This window comes from Protopterus annectens, chromosome 17.part0, assembly GCF_019279795.1.
Source record: "Protopterus annectens isolate FY-2018-M chromosome 17.part0, PAN1.0, whole genome shotgun sequence".
In the NCBI taxonomy this organism is placed as follows: domain Eukaryota; kingdom Metazoa; phylum Chordata; order Ceratodontiformes; family Protopteridae; genus Protopterus; species Protopterus annectens.
The window spans coordinates 821,285,503-821,311,126 of NC_056751.1; the positions used below are offsets into that span (position 1 = coordinate 821,285,503).

General features: G+C 39.8%; 1 protein-coding gene across 1 annotated transcript in view; it reads right to left on the reverse strand.

Annotated features, from left to right (window-relative positions):
• LYVE1 (lymphatic vessel endothelial hyaluronan receptor 1) overlaps positions 1–25,624 on the reverse strand; it is a 428,786-nt gene that overhangs the window by 350,706 nt on the left and 52,456 nt on the right. The window contains exons 2-3 of the mRNA XM_044059009.1: positions 7,783–7,951; positions 7,550–7,689 (exon numbers count right to left, since the gene is read on the reverse strand). Coding sequence (XP_043914944.1) covers positions 7,550–7,689; positions 7,783–7,951 — 309 coding nt within the window. The remainder of the gene's footprint in view (positions 1–7,549; positions 7,690–7,782; positions 7,952–25,624) is intronic.

The following is a 25,624-nucleotide window of genomic DNA, read 5'->3' on the forward strand; positions in this document are numbered from 1 at the left end:
CATCTGGAGAGTTTCTACCCTAGCCTCTGCTAAAAATGGGCTCAGTCCTAGTCGGACTTTCCTGGTAAGCAAATATCAAATAAATAAATAAATAAATAATTTTACCACCATGTCTCCACAGTAGTTTGGATAGCCTTCTAGCTAACTCATCTAATTTCCAAGGGCACCTCCACCACATGCAAAAAAAAGTCTTAGGTCCCCTTTAGCTGTTTCTCATCAGACCCATTATTGGGTATCATGCACTTTCAGCCATGTATTTGTCTAAACATTTCACTTAATTTGAGAAACTTCAGAGATTCATCACTAAAAAGTGACCTCAAAAGCTTAATCAGGACAAACTGGCATCCCTATTTTGTTATTCAGCCTCTTATAAACTCCTCCATTGAAATCTTTATCAAGCCATTCAAGCTGTGAAAGATCCAACCTTCTTTGACCTCCTATTCCTGCACAGAACAAATGGTACCTCAAATACCTGGTGAAAGGAACAAAACCCTTGTCAACAGATAAATACAACATGTTGGCATGGTAGATTCATATCCTTATGCTTCCCTCATGTGTGGAACAAACTTCCACCACATTTCAAACAGAGTAGCACACTTGCCACATTCAAGGTAAAAGTAGATAACTGGATAGGTAACCTTAACTTTTCCCCTTGCCTATTTTGTTTTGACCTCCTTGAGGCTAGAGGGAATGTTTTTATTATTTATCTATTTATTTATTTATTTTAGGCTTGTAACAGTCTGTAGACAGACTGCCTAGTACTTACCTCTGAACCTATGAGTGTGACTAGAGCTTTAACAATCTATGGAAAAGGCTTTTCCTAATGGATCATCTAATACTCATTAGTATGAGCAGATGAGATGACATCTGAGGGGAGCTTCTGAAGTCAAATTTACAGTAGAGATGGACAGCACAAGAATCAGAGAGTTTAAAAGCACAACAGTAAGGGCATGGGCTGAGGGAAAACCCAAACTAGTCACACAACAGCAGCAGCAGCAGTCCGTGAGCTGGGGCAGATACCAAGGACCAAAGTGTTTCCTGTTCTCCTTTCACAAACCAGACAGGCGTAATCTCTTTGCAGTCAAAAAAATTACAAACACATCTTTGCTAATAGGTCCTAATCAAGAACGTTTAAAACTGCAAGAAAAACAAATTTAAAGAGAAACAAAGTACAACTAACTGCAATAAATAAGAGCAAAATAATGCAAGCATGGAAACTGTAAATAAAGAATTCTAAATTAGACATTTTTAGAGGTAATCTCACAGTGCAAGCAGCTCACGAAAACTTAAGCTTTTCCTGTTCTGCTTGCTTTAAATAAAAATGCCATATTCCTACTCCTCCTACATATCAGATAGGTTTAATCTCTTTACAGTCAGATAATGGAAAACACATATATGATTAGTAACCCAAACCGAGAACCTTTGAAAGTCCAAGAAACTAAAACAACTTTAAAGAAAATGAAATTTAAAGCAAAGCACGATCCAATAAAACTAATGCAAGTTTTCAAACCTTAAAGGCAAATGTCATATTGGAACTCAAAAATATTATAAGTTTTGTTTTCTAAGTTATTTTAATGCATCTAAATCACACTAGGTGCTACTTATAGCATTTAATATGCTTTCCTGAAAAATGGCTGACATGGGGATTGCCATATTAATGTGATCCTTTAGTGCTTTCTTCTCACCCTCACAGAATCCACTTCCAGTCCCTTTTTATATGTCATGCTAGACATAAGGAAGTGTTGTTGTCTTCCTATTCCATTGGAATACAGTGGCAGCATTATGAGTCACAGAGATTTTACATGTTCTGTAGCAGGAGTCCTTGCATTCTTTTCTGAATGACCATCATACACATTTCTTTCAGAATTTATTCTAAATTATTCACAAGAGTTATACTGCTCCGGCAAAACAAAGTACCAAATTGCAGGTGTTTGTAAGTTTTGTCACGTTGATTCTCAGCTAGAGCGTCTTCTGTGTGGAGACATGTGTGAATGGGCATACCTTCGTTGAAGGTTGCACATCAGGGCTGGCAACTCGGCACGTAAAAATCTACTGCCAATCATTAGCGGACTGGAGTTCCGCTGTGGCAACCCCTAACCGGGAAAAGCCGAAAGACGCAACATTTAGCACTGGCAGATCCTCACCGTCCTTCCTCTTGTAGTCCAAAAGCTGTTAACACTTCAGATAAGTGGTTCTGCTACTCACCCTTAAGCAGTAGGAAGATGAGTGTTTCCTGTTTTTGTTATCCTGAATGTTAGACAAATGTTCTAATGTGCATGCAGTTTTTTACCCAAAAGTGTTTTATAGGCATAGTACAAAAAGGAAGTATTTCTTCTTGAATTTGTGTTATGAGATTTTTTATACTGAGGCACAAATGCTTTCATGCTCTACATTTTTATACTTACGTTGCATTGCGATCCTTACTTTATTATATTGCACCATATTAACACTTCATTAAAACCATAATCAGTAGCTCTGTGTGGACGACTAACAGAACTTTTTCTAAACTATTGCAGGCACAGAAAATAATGCATACAAGTGGATCAGCTGTAAGGCTTGCCATCTTTTCAGTGCTCAAAGTACGAGGTTCTTACTGAAATTTGAGACTATGCAGGCCAAGCAGTGCCATCATCAAATGAAAAAATATATTTATTTTCATTTTATTAACAAAATAAAAAGTCTGTGATGTTCATTGCTGGTTGTTTATACTAGTTTATAGGATATTAAGATGATTTAAATGTAGTACCAATGCTTTCTCTGATGATTAGAGACGTCAGAAAATATTTTTTCTTGTAAAATGTCAATACATTTATGAATTTCCATCCCCCACTCAGGACAGAACCACCCAAATCAGGATTACTCTGCAGAAAAAGAGTAGGGTAGTAGTAACCCTATCAACTATGTGCTCTGTTATGGTTTCTCTTCTGGTCTGCAGAGGCAGTGGAAAACAGTTTCACACAACTCTAGGCTGGATTCATGAATGCCTACACTAAGTGTACACAATCTGTATTCAAGAACATCCTTAGCACATTTTTTGTGCTGGCTATCCACTCAGAAATATAAGACTAGGTGTAGATGTAGTCTACATATTGTGGTAACCTTTATGAATTCTACTCAGTATTTAAGGTTGCAAGAAAATCAGTAGGAAAACTAAAATTAGGAGGAAGAAGGTGGGAGTTGTTGCTTGTGTTGTCTATTCACTCAAAATAGTGTACACTTAGAGTAGGTGTTAAGCAGCTGCTGTCCTGCTGACATCAGTGGGACTGATTACCTAGCTAAGATTGTGGGCAGCACCTGATGGGAAAGAAATTCAGTTTCCCTTTGTCTGTGATATGCCAGGCAGGTGGAGACAAATTCCTCTGCCAAAGTATGTAAGAATCTAAGAAAAAAAAAGTGTGTGAGCTTTCCTTGCCTTTGTTTCTAAGGCAAGGAAATGAAAGTTTTACAAATTACACGCAGGTTTCAGGTACTTTAACAACACTGGTACCATATTGTAGAGAAAAAAGAAATCTAAGGGTTAGGTTAAATGGTAGGATTAGATGGGATTTTCTTTTAAATTAAGAGATCCAGCAGTTGCAGCTCCAAAATTTAAGATGGGATTCAGAAAACATTTCCAGATTGCAGTGAGTGAGTCTGACTGAGAGACAGCCAAACATACGATGTGTACACTTCACAGATTCATTTACTACTTAGCAGGGTAGCATCAGTGCAAGCTATGGAATATACTACTAGCCTTATAAAGAAGTGGCAATGAGCAGCATTATTAAAATGAATGGTTCTGTGTATGCAAATGAGGCAAAACACAATGGCAGAGCAATTCATAAATGCCACGTTGCAGAGCTGTGCACTTTGCTTAAATTAATGAGGGGTTACTACCACATTAGTTAATGTGATTATGTGTCTTAGCAAAAAGCACTTATTGCCACTATGAGCCATTGCAGTTATGTAGTAAACCCATTCACCATGTCATCTAATCTTACTTAACAATTCATGGATTCCATGACACTGGGATTATGGACTATTTTTATTTTATTTTATTTATTTATCATTTGTTGACCGGGAAAGTCCGACTAGGTTCCACAGAGCCTGTTTTCAGCGGAGGCCCGGGGAGAAATTCTCCAGATGCATGTCTTTGGAATGTGGGAGGAAACCGGAGTACCCAGAGGAAACCCACGCGAACACAGGGAGAACATGCAAACTCCACACAGAAGGCACCCCAGCCGAGAATCGAACCGGAGAACCTCTTGCTGTGAGGTGACAATGTTAACCACTGCACCACTGTGCCGCCCAGACTAGTATCATGTTGGTAGGGAGACCATGCAAGACATAGTGACATATGTCAGCCTCATCTGTAGCCCCATTGATCTCACATTTGATATATGTAAGTCCGTTCTTTTGGCTATTCAGGCTTTGTATTTTGAGACTTATTCTAGTGGGTCTCGGCAATTCAAATGCTTACCACTTTTAAGTAAATCATATTTAAAGTGACTCAACTTGCAATAATCTAGCAAAAAGCAGTGCAAGCATGAAAACCTTAAACAAATTCCAAAATAGTCACACCATAGTAACAGTCAAAGAGCAGTGGCATCTACCAAACATTAAAGATGTTTCTGTTTTGTATACCTTTGAAAAGTATTATTTCTCAGCTCTCCCCAAGAAAGAGAAAGGTTTAATCCCTTTATAATCAAAGAATAGAAAACAAATCTTTGCATCCTGGCCCTTAACCTAGAACTTTTAAAATTCCAAAGGAAAAAAAATTTTAAGGTAAAACAAACTGTAATAATATAAAAGTTAAAAGATGCAAGTATGCAAATCTTGAATGACTATTTTAAAGAATAGCCATACAACAGCAGCAGTCTGGTTGCTTGCTTTAAATAAAAAAGTAATGCTAATTTTCATCTCCTGCCATAGGATGACAAGATTTATTTCCTTTGTAGTCAGAGAATGGAAAATAAATATTTAATTGTCTCTAACCAAGAATTTTTAAAACTCCAAGAAAAAGACCTTTAAAGTAAAACAAATTGCAGTAAAATTAGACCAAAATCAATGCAAGTATGCAAACCTTAATTATAGAATTCCAAAATAAAAAGCAACGGTACCAGAGCTGTACAACTCCTACCCCGCAATATCCTTTGAAATAATGCAACTTTGTCACAAACAGATTTTCCCTGGGTAACTTTGAAAACTGAGCATGATGACTTATTTGCATTAAGTTTTAGTCCACCAATTACATCAGTCTACTGAAAACACACGTTTTTAAACTTTTACATGCATAAATTTAGCAGAAAACTAATAAATAATTAGCATACCTTATCAAAGTGTATTTATCTTGACAACTTTCTAAATCCTTCCATTATTTCTTATCATGTATAAAGAAGATGGTTAATAGTTACTAAAATACGTTTGTTAATTAGACTAGAGCTGTTATTCACATGGCTCTACTTCAGGCACTGTCTGATTAAGTACCTAGTTGAGGGTAACGTCGTAAGCAGCAGGATGCTCTGGGAATCAAACCTTGAACTATTGTATGATACTAATATATCAGTCATAGTCTAAATGACATGAGAGATAGAGGACAGCCTTGTCTAACTCCAAGAGTAAGGTTAAAGAGAGAAGAGAGAGATGATAGCTATTTACTGAAATAGTTACTTAGGTATGCATAGATAAGTTTTGCAGTAATGCAATGTACAAGGGCAGTACAGCGGTGCAACAGTTATCAGTCCTGCCTCACAGTGCTTGCATCTCCAGTTTAGTTCTCAGCTGGGCTGCCTTTTTTGTGGAGTGTGCCTGTTGCTGATATGTCCATGTGGATTTCCACCAGTTGCTTCAGTTTCCAACATCTCCAAGATGTTTTGTAGGTGAATTGATAAGTACCTAAATTTCCCATAGGTGTGTTGGCACATGTTAGTGAGTATACACATGTATGTGTATGTGTGTATGTGTGTGTCTGTCTATCTGTCAGTGTGTGCACATCCTGCAATGGTCTGATATCCAGTCCAGAACTTTTTGTTTCTGTCTTGCACCCATTATTTTGGGATAGGCTTAGGATTACCTGCCTCTGTAAAGTCTATTGAGCAGATAATCAAAGAATGACTGAATGAATATAATGTATTTAGCAGCCAACTGATACTGTCTTAATGCACGAAAGACAAAATCTTGGTCAGTTAAGTAAAATGTTATGCTGACCTTATAAATGACTTCTGAAAGAGCCTTCCACTACACATCAAAATGTCCAAACAGTTTGTAATTACCTGAATAATGATTGTTGCCTGCAATATTATTTGTGCTACAAATAAAACAAAACTGGGTCAAAAGATGCCATCCTACTACATTTTCACTAAAATAAAATAAACATCTCGTGTCAGTTTATAATAATATTTTTGACTATAACTAGTTTTTAATGTGTATTTCCCTTTTTTATGAGTAACATTAAAACAAACATCATCATGAGGAATAGCTAATAAACTTCTTTCAGTGACATTGTTCTACATAAATATAAGCAAACCACATAGAGTATAACTGTAATGTTACCTTGCAACTTTCTTCTGAACCTTAGCCTACTCAGAAAAGTTATTACTTTGCAAAAATGCTTAACTATGTGAAAAAAAATGGCAACAGACAGTTTTTTCAAACAAATATGGGAGATTATTATCTAAACAAAAATGGTTTACATTTTATCTAGACTCAGTACTGTTTTCAGCCCTCGCAGACTATGTCATTCTTTGTGTATATGTATTTGCTGCTCTTCAGAATGCATCAGAAAAGGTTTAAACATACAAGCTCATATTTATGGATATGACATATTATTTGGAGACTAATTTATGCTGAAAACGTAAGTATAAAGATGACTTCTTATTCTCTGAGATAGAAGGATAAAGGTGTCCTGGATTTGATTATAGCCCAGTACCATTCCAATTTAGATTGTGACTAGGGGAGCAGGTTGATAAGACATCACTGTAGTCCAGCCTCTGTATATAGATGGATGAGAACAATGGTCCATGCCAGCAGATGAACTGCGGACACCCTGTGTACCTGACAGCCTCTGCATGAGGGTGACTAATGAGTCACAGTCCGAGCAAAGACCAAGGATGACACTACAACAAGGACAACCCATGTTCATGTTGGCTGATCAATAGCATGACCTCACCTTTGGGTAATCTCCCTATCAAATAAAGCTTGGCTGAAGAGCTTTGACATCTACGAAGCTTTTTTTTATGCAACAAATATCTTGTTTAGGCATTCAAGAGATTTGCTCCATCTGAGAGGATAAACCAGATTTATGGGCTTACAGGGCTAGCGACAGGCTGGAAACAGCTGATATCACAGCAACAATTGATTGTGGTTGTAAATTAAGTGTTGTTGACTTGAGGATAGAAAAAATGTATTAAAATGCAATAACAGAAAATATAAATAATACTAACATATGAAAATTTACACAGAAATTCATAAAAAGATGAGGGGTGCAATACATTCACTTCCTATGGCACTTGACAGAGATTCTTATTGGACAAAATGCTAAAATTATTATATTATACCATAAGTAACTCACCTGTAGTATTGAAACAAAAGGCATCAAATTTTTTTTCAGGAGAGTTATTCCAGATGATTATTCCTATTTTATTTTGACCACATTTGGAGTTTGGTTTGACTCGCGAGATGACAGTTATCTTATCTGACACCCAGCCATACCTACAGGATAATGTTAAAAATATTTAAAATATGTATTAAAATATTCTTGAAACTTGAATGAGGACAACAGCATTTCTAATCACACCATCTTACCTGCAGGTTTCAAAGCCATTGCTGTTAGCTTTTTCAACCTGTAATTTACTTGCAAGAACTGTTCCCAGGAAGTGACAGGCGTCTTCTGCTTCAGAATAGTTTAACTTGTAATCTTTTCCAGACTGAACCAGAAATACGCCAGAAATTCTGCAGTCACTAAATATCAGACCTGCAAACAATGCAGAAACCATTATACTTTTATTACAATATACAAAAGAGGTATCTCTTGTGAAGGGTAATATACATTTAAATAAGTTGGTGTTATCTCATAACATGATATAATTCACATAATGAAATTACAAACAATCTGCCGTATGAAATAATCATACTGATCACTGCTGCAGTAGTCTTAGCTATATAGATTATATCCTGACAAGGACATAACAAAGTTTCAGGGCACCTTCCATAAACTCAGACTATCAAATAGCTCACGCTGAGCTAACTAAACTGCACATCTGGATGCCAAGCCCTTCAGAGTTTTACTGCTGCTGTAGGGAATGCTCCTTTGAGGCTTTCAAAGATCAGCAGTCAACTTGTGCTGTTCCTTTGTTAGCAGATAAGTTCCTTTTGGGGCAAAAAAAAATCCATAAATAATTTTGCTTATTAGTTATACATTCATTGTTGGGAAAGAAATTTAAAGCTAGGAGTTTGTGTTTTAATGGACTGTCATGAAGCTATAGCGTATTTGAAACAGAAGCACTCTTTTTTCCTGTCAGTTTAAAAGACGAAAATCCTTTGTTCTGTGGAGAAATTATGTTTATTTTACTTTGTGGGAACGTTGCAGTGTTTTAAAGTGTATTTTACTATGTTTGTCTGTGAAAAAGGAGACTTTTAAACACTTTATTTTTTACTAGCATTTGCCGATTGTTTTTTCTGGAAAAGAGGCACCATTTTCAGCTTGACCATCGAACAAACTGTCAGTCCCATTATTGGTCCTTCTTCTAGCCATAAAAAGAAAAAGTTAAGCAAAAAGCATTTGCAACCACAGCAAGCTAGCAGTTTGCCTCAGCCAGAGGTAAATGACTCTGCTGTGGTCATTTGATGCACCTCAGGTCACTCATCTTTTACCCCAAATCATTAGGGTGTAGCACCTAGAGCCACTATGGACTGGGGGTTAGCCATACCCTTTGTGGCTATTGGGGTCCCCTCAGTGGGCAAAGGAGGACCACTCTTGTTGGTATTAAGAGACAAAACAGAGAAATCTTCCCTATTTTGTTAGAATGTTTTGCCCGTACATAAGGAAGCTGCTGCCACTAATAACACTGCTGGCCCAATTTTCCCTGTCAAAAAGAAGCAGAAAACTAAACAAGTATCTACTTCTCATCAGATTTTTTTAGACAGGGTAGTTTATTGACTCTGGCTCAGGGTTTAATGCATGCTATTAAACCTTCTTGTATGGTAGTTTCTGGTAAAAGAAAGAGTGATATTTCCTTTCCTGAAGAGATTCAAGATTCTAAATCTGGACAGGAGGATGGAGGGATAAATATAATGTTTTCTCCTCAGACTTCTGATTCACACTAAGAGGAGACCTCATTTTCTGATTCTCCTTGTAGAGGGGGATATTTTTCTCTAAGACTATTTCTAGAATGTGCCAGTGATTTCAGTGGGAAAACACTGAGGTTTTTCATTCCCTCAAAAAATACTATGAGCTGTTTTAGAAGGAATTTCCAGAACCTGCACTCATTCATATGTGTTTTGTCTGCTTTGAGGATGTGCGTGTTAGTACCTGCAGTTTTACAGACAGTAAACCAGTCGTCCCTAAAAGGCAGATAGGATGTATAAAGTTCCTCAGTATTTTAAGGTTTTAAACACTCTTCCCAATCCTGATCCAGCAGCTATAGCTTTAGTCAATCCTTCTGCAGGTAAACACTTATCTCTAGATTCAATAATCTCCGTGCAGGAATAGTGCTATGGAGTGGTTTGTGTCCGTGTAGCATTAGTATTAACAGCAGTGCACCTTGCATATTCATGAAGGCATGCTGCTGGTAAGGCTAAACAGCCATGAACAATGAACAAATGCGGGGGCGTGTTTAAGTAGTGCACGGAAATTGAACATGCCCCCTATACTCAGAAAGTGCCGTACAGCACTTCCAAAGGTATTTCAGTGTCTGCGGACATTGAAATGAAATTAAAATGAGTATTTCAGTATCTGTGGACACTGAAATAGCTAGGGGAGCAAGAAACAATAAAGGGGGTGTGTGACAGGTTCAGTCACACACCCTCTGCATTGTAAAAGTGCCCTACGGCACTTTTCAAGTGCTGTCAGTGTCCACGGACACTGACAAGTAAGAAAATAGCTATGTCAGTGTCCGCGGACACTGAAATAGCCAGCAGATCATTAAGAAAATGCAGGGTGTGTGTGAGAGGTTTGTTAAAGTGCCATATGGCACTTTGCAAGTGCTGTCAGTGTCCGCATACACTGACAGCTAATAAAATAGCTATGTTGGTGTCTGCAGACATGCCTGCCTCACATATGTTTCACCCTCCTATTGCAATAAAGTAGTACAAAGCCATAAATAATGGGGGGACAAAGTCACAAAAATAGGGAAACATCTTAAATATTACACTGACAAACCTGAAAGCTGATAGAATAAAAGGTTTGCTGTAGCACGGATTTCCTGCAGGGTATGAAGACTGAAACAAAAATATCTGCCATGTCAAAGTGCCATATGGGCAAAGCCCTCAACTATACATGTGTCTGCAGAATGCCCAGATGCCTGCCTCACATACCCATCAACCTCCTAGAGTAACAAAGCTGAACAAGGACAGAAATAGTTAAATATTTTTTTTTACATACTAAGGCATGTGTAAGTGTAGCTGAGCAGGTGTGTGCATTATGGCCTTCTGCCCAGCATTGCATAAATACACCAGATGAGATAAATAAAGATATACAGCTAAAATTCCTAAACTGAGATTGTGTAGTTCAACCAAACACTAAAAAGACACAAACTTGTAAAAAACACAAAATGGAAAATAAAAACCACACTGGAAACCAAATTAAAATATAAAGTGAGCGCTTTCGTTTACTGCATTAAGCAAACTTCATCAGACAACACAAATTACAAGTGCACTCTTATTTAAATGTAAAAAAGTTAATTTGAATGACATCATTTCCTTTTAAAACCAAGCCTCCGGTTAAAGAACCAAACCTCCAAAAAATAGTAGTAAACCTGTTTTGAACATATCTAAATAATACATCCAATAAACAAGATACAAAAAATGAATATGTTAAACAAATAAACATGAACATGTATGTATATCTCTATACATAAGCATCATCTCATTAAAGCCTTCAATTTTAATATACTTTTAATAGATACGGAGTCATTTAAGCCAGGGGTAGAAAAGGCATTAAGTCTAAGTTGCCAAATTAATTCCTTTTCCTCAATTTTCAAATCCATAGGTCCCCCTCTCACATTCTCATAGACTTTTTCAATGACTAAAAATCCAAATTCATGTTCAGGAAGACAGTTAATATGTCTGGCTAATGCATTATTTAAGTTCAATTTGTTAATCGCATAAATGTGCTCATATACTGAATTTACTACCAAAGTATTTTTGAGTTTCATTACTACCTTTCTACTGACACCCATCTTTTAAGATCTATTTTGACTAAGAATTGGTGTTTTTTATTTGATGATGCCAGTATTAGACAACAAGTAGGCGATTTTCCCAAAATAGTATTTAGAAAGGGTCTGAACTTGAAGAACATCATTGAGGGGGTTAATGTAAGATGCCATGAACCCCATTGGGGCATGTATAAATGCCAGGCTTGCCATTGGTGTCAATATATACAAGTTGGTAGTAAATTCAGTATTAGAGGGAAGACCTATGGCATCAAGGACAAATTCAACTGTAACACCAGGGGTTTAGTTTACTTGGCTATGTGCTTAAAATGTCCAGCTTTTTATGTAGGCAAGACTGGGAGGCCACTCAAGAGCAGGATTTATGAGCACATTTATGCGATTAACAAATTGAACTTAAATAATGCATTAGCCAGACATATTAACTGTTTTCCTGAACATGAATTTAGATTTTTAGTCATTGAAAAAGTCTATGAGAATGTGAAAGGGGGACCTATGGATTTGAAAATTGAGGAAAAGGAATTAATTTGGCAACTTAGACTTAATGCCTTTTCTACCCCTGGCTTAAATGACTCCGTATCTATTAAAAGTATATTAAAATTGAAGGCTTTAATGAGATGATGCTTATGTATAGAGATATACATACATGTTCATGTTTATTTGTTTAACATATTCATTTTTTGTATCTTGTTTATTGGATGTATTATTTAGATATGTTCAAAACAGGTTTACTACTATTTTTTGGAGGTTTGGTTCTTTAACCGGAAGCTTGGTTTTAAAAGGAAATGATGTCATTCAAATTAACTTTTTTACATTTAAATAAGAGTGCACTTGTAATTTGTGTTGTCTGATGAAGTTTGCTTAATGCAGTAAACGAAAGCGCTCACTTTATATTTTAATTTGGTTTCCAGTGTGTTTTTTTCTTCCATTTTGTGTTTTTTATGAGATTGTGTAGTTGTTAGAGTCCCAGCTTTACTTCCAGGCATTCATGGTTTGAGTACCAAGCCAGGCAATTGATTTTTACATGTGAAAACAGTGTTAAAATCATTATTTTATCTTAAAGCATGTAGTAACTGATTTCTGTCAACCAGGGTAGTATAGCTGGTGTAAAAAGGAAGCGTGAGTGCATATAACATGTGAAATCACCCATGTATGCACAAGTATCCCATACAGTATAGTCACACCCTTTGCTAATGTAATAAAAGCACATAGAGGGATGTCATGTAAAGTAAATCATATACAGCTACTAAATGAAGCCATTATCCTGATATTTTTTTAAAATGAAAAGTGACCAATGGTCACCAATGCTCAGCTATGCTTACCAGGTTTAAACATCGCTTACATGTGATTGCTAAGCAGCAGGTAGCTCAGCTAAGCAGATTTGCGCACTGTTAAGCAGTGCTCAGCAAGTACCCCTTTAAGCACTGTTCAACTCAGCTTAGCGGATTTGCACACTGCTTAGCAGAGCTTAACATGTTCAAAATGGTTCAATGATGGCAAAGGGTGGGAATATCACCTTATTTAAATGGCGCAGATGAGAATACAGCCAGAATCTGTTATAGTTCATCTGTGCAGGTACTATGGCTGGTGTAGGTGAAGGAGTGCGCTTTTGGGCACAGTGCTGGAGCATTCAGCAATCCAGGGTCATGGCTGGACTCCTTATAGAAAACCATGAGGAGAGACTGCTGAAGGGCTAGTACCAGGGCTCACAATAAAAAGCGGAGGCCTGGGAACATCTTGCATGTGATCTCACCAGTGCTACTGGCATCCCCCAGACTGGTGAACAGGTATGGCACCACTATGCTGACCTAAAGCAGGGGAAGGGGGTGCTCCTGGCCCAATGGATCCAAGATGCACAGGCATGGAATGCTCCTGTAATGAGTATCACTGTCAAGTTGTTTATAGCAAATAGCCTGAGAATGTGATAGACAGGTGTGCATAATGTTTGTTTTTCTCCCCTACAGCTGCAGCGGAGAGGGCTAGTAACATAGAAGCCCATACCGACAGACTGCTGAGGCTGCGCCGACAGGCTGGTGAGTACAAATCTATTTTACAGTATATTGTGCAAATAGCTAAGAAGGAGTACATTGCTTACTGATAGTAGGTGTACTGTTACTGTGTTAACTGTATAAATAAGAATGTTTGAATGACTAATATTGATGTGTAATAAAGATCCCTACAAAAACTGTTGTGTTTACTCTGGTAAGTTCTTGTAGACATATACAGTGTATACAGGTTCTTCACAGCAAATATGGCTGTGACAGCATACATTAACTGAGGTTGTTCTGTGAAACAGCTGTTAAGAAAAAGTGTAGCTGGTGGAGCTGTAAAACAAGACATAACTGAAATGTGAAATATATACTGCACTAAGCTCTGAACCCTGAATAGTAATGTGTAAAGTTTTAAAGTGTGTTCCATCCAGCATTGCTTTGTGTTAACCTTTGTTTTCCAGACTGTAGTAATCAAAGGATTAATGCAATACAATAACTATCTATCCTGCATGCATCATAAGATTACAAGTTCAGACTGTCTAACCAAGAGACTATTAGGAAGAAACCAGTGAAACATGTAACATTAGTTCCCCAGTAGCTCAGTGTGAAGAGAAATAGCTTAGTTGTTAATTTTGCACACCCGGACATGGTTTGAATCCAGGGAGTGGTATTAGGATGTGTGCATATCTACACACAAGGAATCAGGAATAAATGTAAAAACAGTCAGGTAGTGTTAGATATTTTCTCCACAGGTTTTAAAGGTAAGGAAATGTTGGTATTAGCTGTATGACGGGTATACTAATAAACTATGTGCAACTGTTCAACTGTCCCCCCACATGCTTGCAAATGAAAGCAGGATAGGTGTATACAACATGCACTCTTCCCACTACATGTCTTTCAAGTGTCACGCTGTCATGGCTAGTGGTCACTGCTGCCAATAACCATGGACACAGGTAGGAAACCAGTTGAAGTATGCAAGTAGCATACTCACATAACAGCAGTTCAGGGTACCCCTCCTGTGCCAAATATGTAACCCTGACATGAACGAGTCCCCTCTAGTCATGTACCCAGAGATGTTACAGTTTGCCCCATACCATTCCAGCCTGACAGTTTAATAGATATGTTTGTGCTACAGAAGTTATGGGCCATAGGCAAATGTAAAGTGAAGGCAGACCCAAAGAGTATTGAGCAGCACTGTTGTGGAAAATAGAAACATAAACAGTTGTTAATAGACTTTTTGTCTCTCCCCCACCTCTCATCTGGATCAATACTATAATTCATATACTATGGGTATGTTGTTCTCCAAACCTAATGTTGGGACTTGTGTTCTATTATTGTTCATATATATGATTGGTTGCATGCTAACATACCTTGTTCAAATTCCATTGTAGGTGACCTGTTGCCATCAATGTTATTGGCATGCTGTTATGATGCATACTGTTGTTCCATTTATGCATGTATTCATTTTGCTATGCAACTGTTTCAAATCTGTTTTATGGGGTTAATTGGAACACTTCATGAATAACCAACATATTTTTTAAAACCTCAACACCATAGCACGTTTGGGAAGGCAGATCCCAGCAGATCCACCTGTCCTGCCTCATCTCGCCATGGCACTGGGCCCTAGCATATCTGGGAACCAACCTGGAACTTCCTTGTCTGTTGGTCTTGCACCATCTTTGGGTGGAACTGCCTCAGAGGTGGGCACGGACAGGAGCCTGTCACCTGCAGTCAGTTCCGGGGTTTGGTGTGCAACACCATTGGATCTGAGTTGGGTGGGCAGCTGTGCCAGATTGAAGGCCACCTGGCACACCTTGAAGGGCAGACTGCCCCTTCTGTCCAGCCCCCAGCACAGCCACCCTTGGGGCCATGAAGGAGCAGTGGAGACTGCCCATGGGTGGGGACCTCAATTCTACTGTATCCATTTAAGGGCTCATGGGCTTCAGATTTCCAACCACCCTCCCCTTCAAAGGTGTTTACCCAGTTCATGTGTCATATACCACCACTGTCTACTGTCTTGTCTGTCTTGCATCCTATCCCACCCAACCTACCTACCTAAACATACTCACAGCCCTCCCCCAACATCCCATTCTCACCTTAAAAAAAAGGGCATCTATCCCACAAAAAAAAAAAATTGCCCCATACATAGCTCTACATTTCGACCCCATGTGCAGTGAAACTAATCAATCAACCCACAGATTATTCTGCAAATGTCTGTCACCAACACCCCTCCCTGTGGGGTGTGAGGCTGTAAAGTCCAAACTCTACACATTATTCATGGCTTTTGCTGCGAAGAAATGTAGAGCTATGATCCTTTCCTACACCCATCCTGCACATCCCTAGCTGCTTTTCATAATGTTTTACCCTCTGCTTGCCCCCATTTCACCACTCCCCTTTCAACCTTATTTCTTTTATTTAAAGAAAATTAGCTTGGGTGTAAGCGGGAATAAGTGCCACTAAGCAAAGCTAAGAGGACTTAACCATCTGTTAGTATCGCTTAGCTCCATGCAAAACCATGCAAACCCACTTACAACTGCTTAAAAGTACTTTAATCACTCTGTCTCTATCAGCCCTTGTTCTGCCCGACAACAAAATAACCAGCCCTGTCAAGTCTCAAACCCGGGATGCTGTACATTACAATCACAGCAACATACCTCTACACCATCTGAGTTGTAGGAATTTGTAATTTTTTACAAACATATCATGCGCAACAGTCATTCAACACAAGGGGGAATTATATATCCATAGTACTGTTACATACATATACAGTTTATGTAAATATATATATACATATATATATATATATATATATATATATATTATACATATATATATATATATATATATATATATATATATATATATATATATATATATATATATATATATATATATATATATATATATATATATATATATATATATATATATATATATATATATATATATATATATATATATATATATATATATATATATATATATATATATATATATATACATATATTTATACAGATAACCAACCTCTTACTGCAACACATCTGCAAAAAGCCCGACAAACTGGTAGGGATAAAGGGCAAACAATAGTGACATCTTTGAAATATGGCTGGCATATGCATAGAAGTCTGTTAGAGTGGCATGGAATGCTTTTACATACAATGCCAGGTAGATTCCAGGTCTGAAACACAAATGAATGTCATTATTTACTGATGTCAATGCTCACATCATCCCAGTGATTTCTCAGAAACTCACAACTGTTGTGGCCAACAGACAAAACATATGAGCCACGCATCTGGACAGAGTCTAGACAACTGGACACTGGAGAGGTATGACCGCAGTCATGTAACAGAATGGAAAAACCCGTGACACCTGTCAACCATGTCACCCAGCACCTTCTGAACCAGAGTAAGACCAACACGACACTAACTCAAATCAGCTCTGGGTTTTACAATTACCCATGTATATCCAAATATGTCATGCACAACTGGGATGGAATTGTAGTAAAAAGCAGATAGTGGTGCATAAATGTCCACCCACAACCATTTGCACCACAGTCACAGCAACATACCAGTACCCCAAATGAACTCTAGAGTAGAACAACTCTCCCTACTCAGCCAAACAACCATCGACACATAGCACTGCTACACAGTCTTGGGAGTCACTTCACAATGGCCAGATATATATAACTCATATATACAGATTTCCACAGAATGTCCAGGGTGTGAGACCATATTCATGGCCACTGCTGCATACCACTTCCAGGAGTCTGCTAAGTCAATGGGATGATACTTGGAGTCCAGTCACTAAATGATGATATCACATAGTTCTGATTCTCTTACTGCAAGACATCTGGACAAAGCATGACATAACTGGTGGACAGGGGGCCGGAAAGAGGGACATATCTCACATAATGGTGTTACAAACTGAAACAGCTGCCAGTGTCACAGGCTTTGTTGTAACATAACATCCCTGAAGGATATGATGTCTGAAACACCATACCTACTGCGTCCACAAAAACAGTCGTTGTCTATGGACCAGACCAAACATAACAGGTAAACCTCTGGGAAGTCTGTGGACATCAGGACAGATGAGAGATATATCAGAGACATATCACTATCAGACATCAAGTCACACAGAAAATGCATGTCCAGATGAACCCTGTTAAACTAGCAGCCCTCAATATGTATAATGGCACTAGTGACTTACAATCTGTACCCGATTCTGGAGCTTTCTTCCCCATGTTGTTGAGTTGTTCCCACATGTCCTGCCCTGAGAGGTATTCCCACCTACTGTCTGTGAAGCTGTAGCACCCACACCTCCATGATTTTCTACACACAGGCAAGGAAAAGGGGCAAGGTACACATCAAGGCCATAATTATAGCACTGTGTTGCTATGACTGGCAAATGGAAAAACAATACAGCTGCTCTGGATGCAAGTAGCAATTGGGAGACACCGACTGGTGCACAGGCCATCACCTGCTCATGAGCAGTACCTACAAAAGGCAAGCTGCTGCCTGTGCAACCCAGGTCTCAACCCATCTACACAAAGACAGACTGGAACTACACAAACCTAAACATTTGCATTGTTGTGAGGAAACTCCTGAGCACTATAACAGGTATGTCAATCATGTAAGCTTGTAATGGAATGCAGAAGGGGGGATGCAATGATGTCAAATGGGACATTAAACACTAGGCCACAACAAGACCTGCTGGACTCACATGCTGCTCTCCAGCACCTATGGCCGTTTCCGCTTGCCATGTCTGCATTGACATGGAGCACATCTCTTGCCCCTGAGTCATCCCAGCAAAGATCAGCTCATGTATGACTACTAATGGAGTCTCTGTTGTCCAATACTGAGTGTGTCACTGGTAGGCCAGCTTCCTGGGATGTTGTAATTATTCATATGTCACCTGTGAATGCTACTCTGATACATATGCTTGTCTTACAAATGTAAGATATATACATAGGTTATGCGCATACTACACGACAGGTGCAGCTGTGTGTGTTGAACTGTAAGTGATATACTGAGCCCATACCTGACAACTGTCCAAAGTTTAGCAGACTGACCACATGTCTGCCTCATATTTGTAGTCAGTGCCTCAGACAGTTGTGTATTGTCTGGCACATCACTGGCAACCCATTAAAGACTAAAGTCATAACAAATTAACATACATGTCATTGTCAGATGTCATATCCTGCAGAGTACACCTGTGAATGTGACACCATCTTTGCTGGCAACTAAGTGTGTCTTAGCTAGAGTCTTAAAGTGACACTGTTTACTGGCCTTTGCCCACCACTGATGTGCGCCTTTGTGCAGATGTCTTGCTCTAACAGGAGCGAGGTGTCTTACGATAAAACCTATGTCAATGCAAGTGTACCTTGCCTTGTAGGATGCCAACATTTGTGCAGTCAATGACACCTACTTTGTAGCTGTGGCACCAACCTTGCCAGGTCACTCATCCCATAATACATTTAGACCCCAAATGGAGGCCTGCAAAGCCACAGGAGGTGGAGTGCTGAACATTAGCATACACATGCACACCTCCAGGCCAGCCAAACAGTATGATGTATGGGTGACATCCCGAGCGCAGTTAACAGCTGACAAAACATCTACTCAAATCATAGCTAGCTACAAGCCTCCAACCATGACTATGGACACCCAACACACCTATTGGGATCTGCTGGAATCTGTCAGGATTCAGTCGTCTACCGTTCTCCTGGGTGAGTTCAAATACCCAACCATAGTGTGCATGACCTATGCCACAAGAACATGAAAGCACATAGATTCCTTGGCTTTGTCAATGGCAATGCAGTGGATCGGCCGGTCATCATTCGTACTGCAGGTGGAAATCTCATGTATCTGGTCCTAACCAACATGAGTAACCACTGTAGCACTCCTAAAGTTCCATCCCCCTTGGTAATATCTGACCACATAGCCATCACTGTTCAGGTCACCATCTCCCCTGCCCCCCCTTTACAGTGTCAAACAGAATGAACAGTACACAAATGACTATAAATCCTCTCAGAGCAGGTAGACATAGCTGTACAGCCAACATCCCATTTGTTGGAACTAGCAGCAGTGTCCAGGCCCACACCAAAATACTATGTGGGCACCTACATAGCTGTATGGACTCAGCAGTACCTGACAGGACAGCATCATCTCCCTCAAGGTAGGTTAAACACCTGTGGTGGACAGAAGCAACACACAAATACCATAATAGGTGGAAACAATTGTTGGATGGGCCAAGAAGGAACAGGTGCCTCACTGGAAGCAATGTCACCTTGTCACCTTGGTCTGCACAAGCACATAAGGGCACAGATGATGTACCCTAAGGCTGTCTTTGAGTGCAAATTGGACACATCCACCAGCAAAGCACTAGGCCTACCACACATGTGTCTGCAATTCCAGAGGCAACACACAAATCTGCTCTGTAGTGGTGGTCAATTACACCACATACACATATGGCATAGATATAGGCAACCGCCTGCAGACAGATGAAGTGTAAACACCACCCCCATGTCCCCCCAGTGGTACACATGTGCATGTACAGCTCCTGCCCCCCTCATCATCAGGAAGCAGGTCTATAATGCCCTCTCAAAGGCAACACACAGAGGTCCCAATAGGCATGATACCATCTCTGGCTGCATCCTACATGAACACAGGCATGGGCTCTCAAATCCATTCCGCACTGTAGTCAACCACAGTCTGAGCACCTGTGTCATCCCATCTGCACAGAGGACAACCACTGTCATCCCTATATACAAAGGCAGAGCAATCCACCACCCCAGCCAATATTATGCACATCAGCCTAACTAGCCTGCTCTGCAAGGGCATGGAAGGCAATATCAAGGACATTATGAACAGGGACATTGGAAACATCAAAATGCCCGGGCCCACACATCATAGTATTGTCAAAGGGAAATCAGGCCTGTTAAACCTGATTGACCTCTCTGCAGTTGTCAGCAAACACAGGGACAAGGGAAGATGGAGAACAATGCCTACCTTCACCTAGCCCAATCCTCTCACACTAATCCCCAGGTGGACAAGATACATACACCTACACAGTTAGGCAGCAACCTCTAGGTTACCAGATGGGTAGCTAACAGGCCCAATGATAGCACCCACTCAGTCAAAGTAGTAGAACCCACCTCCAATAGTAGATTAATCCACAACAGTGTACCCCAAGGATTGGTCTGGGGGCCTGTACTGTTTGAGATATATGTATTTGAGTTACAGCACAAAAGCAGTAGTCTGTGGCTGACCAGGTGTATGGATGCTTGCAAGCTGCCCACTGTCTTACATTCCCCTACTGAAGTGATCATTCCCAATAGGCACTCACCCAATTACTGACTGGTGCAAGAATTATTACCGAAAGCAGAATGCCAGGAGAGACATCATTCCCCCTGCTGTGGCAGATTTCCTCCACTCTAAGCATGACAGTAATAATGTACTGAGCATGCAATCAGGTGTGAGGCTGCTTGTGCACTGAGGTTGGTAGCAACCTGGCAGTTTCCCACTGTGTGGGCACTACTATAATGAAGGCCGTCTAAATGGCCCACCTCACAAATATGGGTATGTCATAGGTAGGCCACAGGTAGATGTAAAGTGAGGCCAGACCTCTAGAGTATTGAGCAGTACTGTTGTAAAAATAGAAGCCTATGCAGATGTTAATGGACTTTTCTTCTCTTCCCACCACCCCTCATCTGCATTACTAATTATTATTCATATACTCCGAGTATGTTTTTACCAAATCTAATGTTGGGACATGTGTCACATTATTGTTCATATAATTAATTAGTTGCATGTTAACATAACTTGTTCAAATACCATTGTTGGCAGCCTGTTATCGTCATTGTTACTGGCATGCTGTTACAATGATTACTGTTGTTCCAGTTATGCATGTGTTCTGTTTGCTATGCAACTGTTTCACATCTGTTATTTTGGGTTAATTTGAACACCCATGCATGCCATTAAAACTTATATTATAATGTTTTGTTCATGACTAACCAATATATCTTTGAAAACCTCAACACCATAGCATGTTTGGGAAGGCCTATCCCAGTGGATCAACCTGTCCTGCCCCATATAGCCATGGCACTGGGCTCCAGCATGTCTGGGACCCACACTGGAACTTCATCTTCTGCATGCTCTGCACCACCTGGGTGCATGTGCGGAGAAGAGCCTGCCATCTGCAGTCAGTTCTGGGGTATGGTGTGCGATGTCATCTGCTCTGAGTTGGGTGGCCAGCAGCGCCACCTGGCGCACCTTAAGGAGCAGGCTGCCACTCCTTTCCAGCCTCCAGCACAGTCACCATTGGGGCTGTGAAGGTGCAGTCATGACTGCCTCCAGGTGGGGTTGTCAGTCTCGCCATATCCATATGGTGGCCCATGGATCTCTGATTCCCAACCACGCTCCCCATCCAAGGTGTTTACCCCCACTGCCTATCCCCCTACTCAAACTACCTCCCCAGGTGTACCTACAATCCTTCCCCAACATCCCACTCTCACTTCAACAAAAAAAAGGGCATCTGTCCCCAAAAAAAGTATCGCCCCATACATAGCTGTCCATTTCACACAGGTGTCTACTGGAAACATGTAATCCATTCTGATTGGCTTGACAACATATTTCTGTTGTCCTCACCTCTCTCTCTGGGGTTTGGGTCTAGGGTTAGAGTGTCCAAATTCACCTCCAAATTCCGTACAAATGCACAGCTGTTGCTGTATAAGAAGTGGACAGCTATTGACCTTTCCTACACCCATCGTGCACATCCCTAGCTTTCCTATAAGCCCTTTTTTTCTTTTAAAGGAATTAGCATGGGCATAAGCAGGAGTAAGTGGGTTTGTGCGATGCTAAGTGAAGCCAAAATGGATTAAGCATCTCTGCAGTTAACCATATGTTGGCACTGCTTAGCGTCGCACAAACCCAAGCAAACCTGCTTAAAGCCGCTTAAAACTACTTTAATCACTCTGTCGCCATCAGTCACTGTTCTGCCTAGCAACAAAATAACCAGCACTGCCAAATCTCAAACCCATGACCCTGTACACTATAGTCAGAGCAATGTACTACTACACCATTTGAGCTGTAGGAATTTCTGATGCTTTTTCAAACATATCATGCAGTAGAGTCATTCAACAGTATGGAAAAACTCTGTGGAATCACTCATATTTTGTATATATACATATACAGATATATATGTATGAAGATACATATATATGAAAAATACATTTTAAAATATATATATATATATATATATATATATATATATATATATATATATATATATATATTTATGTACATAACATGTAGTGCAGTCATACCTCAGAACCATACCTCTCAGCCTCTTAGTGCAAGCCATTTGGGCAAAGGCTGTCAAAATGGGGGGACAATGGGCCAAAAGTAGGGATTTATTTTGAATATTGCCATTAGAAGCATAGAAAGTTGCTAGAGTAACAGGGTTTGTTTCAGCATATATTTTCTGAAGGATATGATGTCTGACACTGAAATGTATGTCATCACTTACTGACAGAAATCCTCAGATCATCATAATGATTTACCAGAGAAATACAAATAATTTATGGAACAGACCAAAAATATGAACAATAAAGCTGGACATTGTGAAACAATCCAGCCAGCTGACAGGTATGCTCAGAACCCCTTAGTGAAACGAATCTGGACCAAGCCTGACAAAGTGGGGGGAGAAAGCCATGAAAATAGGGACATATCTGAAATACTTGAGTAGATAAGCTGAGACAGTTGCTGCAGTAACACCATCTGTTCTAACAGATATTGACTGTAATAGCACAAGTGCAAGACTCAGTTGCAACTCATTAGTTAATGACTTAAATCATCACATCATCCCACTGATTTGTCAGGAATACATAACCCTTATGGGGACCAGACCAAAGATATGAGCCAGACAACTGGACATCCTATGCATATCTGGATATAACATGACATTAGGGAAATGATACTGAGCTGTTAAGCATGTCACCAAGGACCGTCCAAACTACAGTCAGAGTGACACAACACTACCCCAAATCAGCTATGGGGAATTACACGTGCATTTGCAAATATATCAGGCACTACAGGGATGTAACAGTAGTGAAAAACAGACACTGGTATGAAAGTCATACCCACAGCCAATTTCACCACAGTCACAGTGACATATTACTAAGCCAAATGAACACTAGAGTATAATGACTGTGTGAACAAAAATATCCTCTTTGCCATTCACACACTACCCCTACATATAGTGCCCCAAGTCACAGTGTAGTAGGAGTCCTGAGGTGTTACAGGACATGTCTCAGTCTGCCCCTACTAACATATACAGCCAATAGACCACCAGAAACTGGAGCAGTATGCACAGTCAGATAGAAAATGAGCCATGACACTTACATCTACCCTCCTCCATACACAGACCAACTAACATTTACACACTACACTGCTACACAATCCTGACAGTCTGTTAACAATCACCAGACATACACAGACCTCTCAACTGTGCAGATTCCCACAGAATGTCCAGGCTTTGTACTCATATATATAGCCTCTCCCTCATAACATGTCTGGCATTCTGCTACATCACTGGGATGATATCAGGAATGAAGGCACTAAATAATGGTATACCATAACTATCAACCTCTTACTGCATGAGATCTGGAGAAAGCCTGACATAATTGGGGGATAGAGGCTCAGAAAAACAGTCATATGTGAAATATCGCTGTTATAAACTGAAAAAGTTGTTGGTGTTACAGGGTTTGTCGTAACATCTTTTCTGAGGGATATGAAGTCAGAAACACAAATGGATGTTAGCATTTACTGATTGCAATCCCCAGAGTATGCTACTGATTTGCCAAGGACAAAAAATGGCAGAGGAACAGACCAAACATAAGAGTCAAACATCTGGCCATTCTGCGGATAGTCCTACAGTTGAGGTTATGTTAACCACATAACACTGTCAGAGTTAAAATCACACAGGAAATCCATGTCCACTCAAACCCTGTTGCATTAATCCAACTGTATAACAGCAATGCTTACATTCTGTCCCTAAGTCTGGAACCTTCTCCCCCATTTTGTTGGGCTGTCTCCACATTTCTTGCAGGAGGTATTTCCAACTACCCTCTGTGATGCTGTTGTCCACACACCTCCATGATGTTCACCTCATAGGCAAGGAAAAGGGGCAAAGCCGACATGGAGTACTGAATCATAGGAGTGTGTGGCCATGCCATTGGCTATAGGAATAACAATACAGCTGTTTTGCATACAATTAGCAAGTGGAGGACACCGACTGATGCACAGGCCATCACCTACTTATGAGCATTACCTACAAAAGACAAGTTCCTATTATGTGATCGAAGTTTTCAAACTTCAAACACGACAATATCGAACTTGTCTGTTCGAAGTTTCAAAACTTCGAACACTGAAAAAAACTTAAAAAACATACGACAGTAATATTCCCTTTCTGCACTATAGTGCGGTCTCGGAGTTGGTATAGTTAAAGAGTGGGGGATGTGGGGGGTGCAGGGAGGCCTGCCCACCTGCTTTCAAGGGTTTATTTTACTTTTAAGTTTTTTTTTAACATGTTCGAACTTCTGCAAGTTCGACTATATGGTTTTGACCATATAGGGTTCGAGCTTGTTGAAGTTCGATCACGTAATAGGAACCCACAAAAGGCAAGCTGCTGGCCATGCAAAACAGGTCTATGCCTCTAAATGTGTAGACAGAGAGAGAGAGAGAGAGAGAGAGAAACAGAAACCAACAATACTTGGAAAGAAAAAAGGTATGTCAAACGAGTAAACATGTAGTGGAATGCAGTAGGGGTTATGCAATAATGGGAAGTAGGATGTTAAACAAATATGTCTCAATAAGACTTCCTGTACTGATATATTGCTGATCAGTACCTATGGAAATAGCATTTGGGTCTGTCTGCAGTGACATAGATCACAGCTCAAGCCCCTGAGTGACCCCAGGAAAGGACGGCTCACATATGACTACTACTGGAGTGTATGTTGAACAATACTGACTGTGACACTGCTAGGCCAGGTAGTGGGATGTCATAAATATCCATATGTTACTTGTGAATACAACTATGATACATATGTTTGCCTCACAAATCTAAGAGACCTATACAGGGTATGTGCATAGTAAACTACTGTCACAGACATGTCTGTTGAACTGCATGTGATATACGGAGCTCATACCATTCAACTGTCCAGTGTTATGCACACTGACCATATGTATACCTCATATTTGTAGTCATTTACTC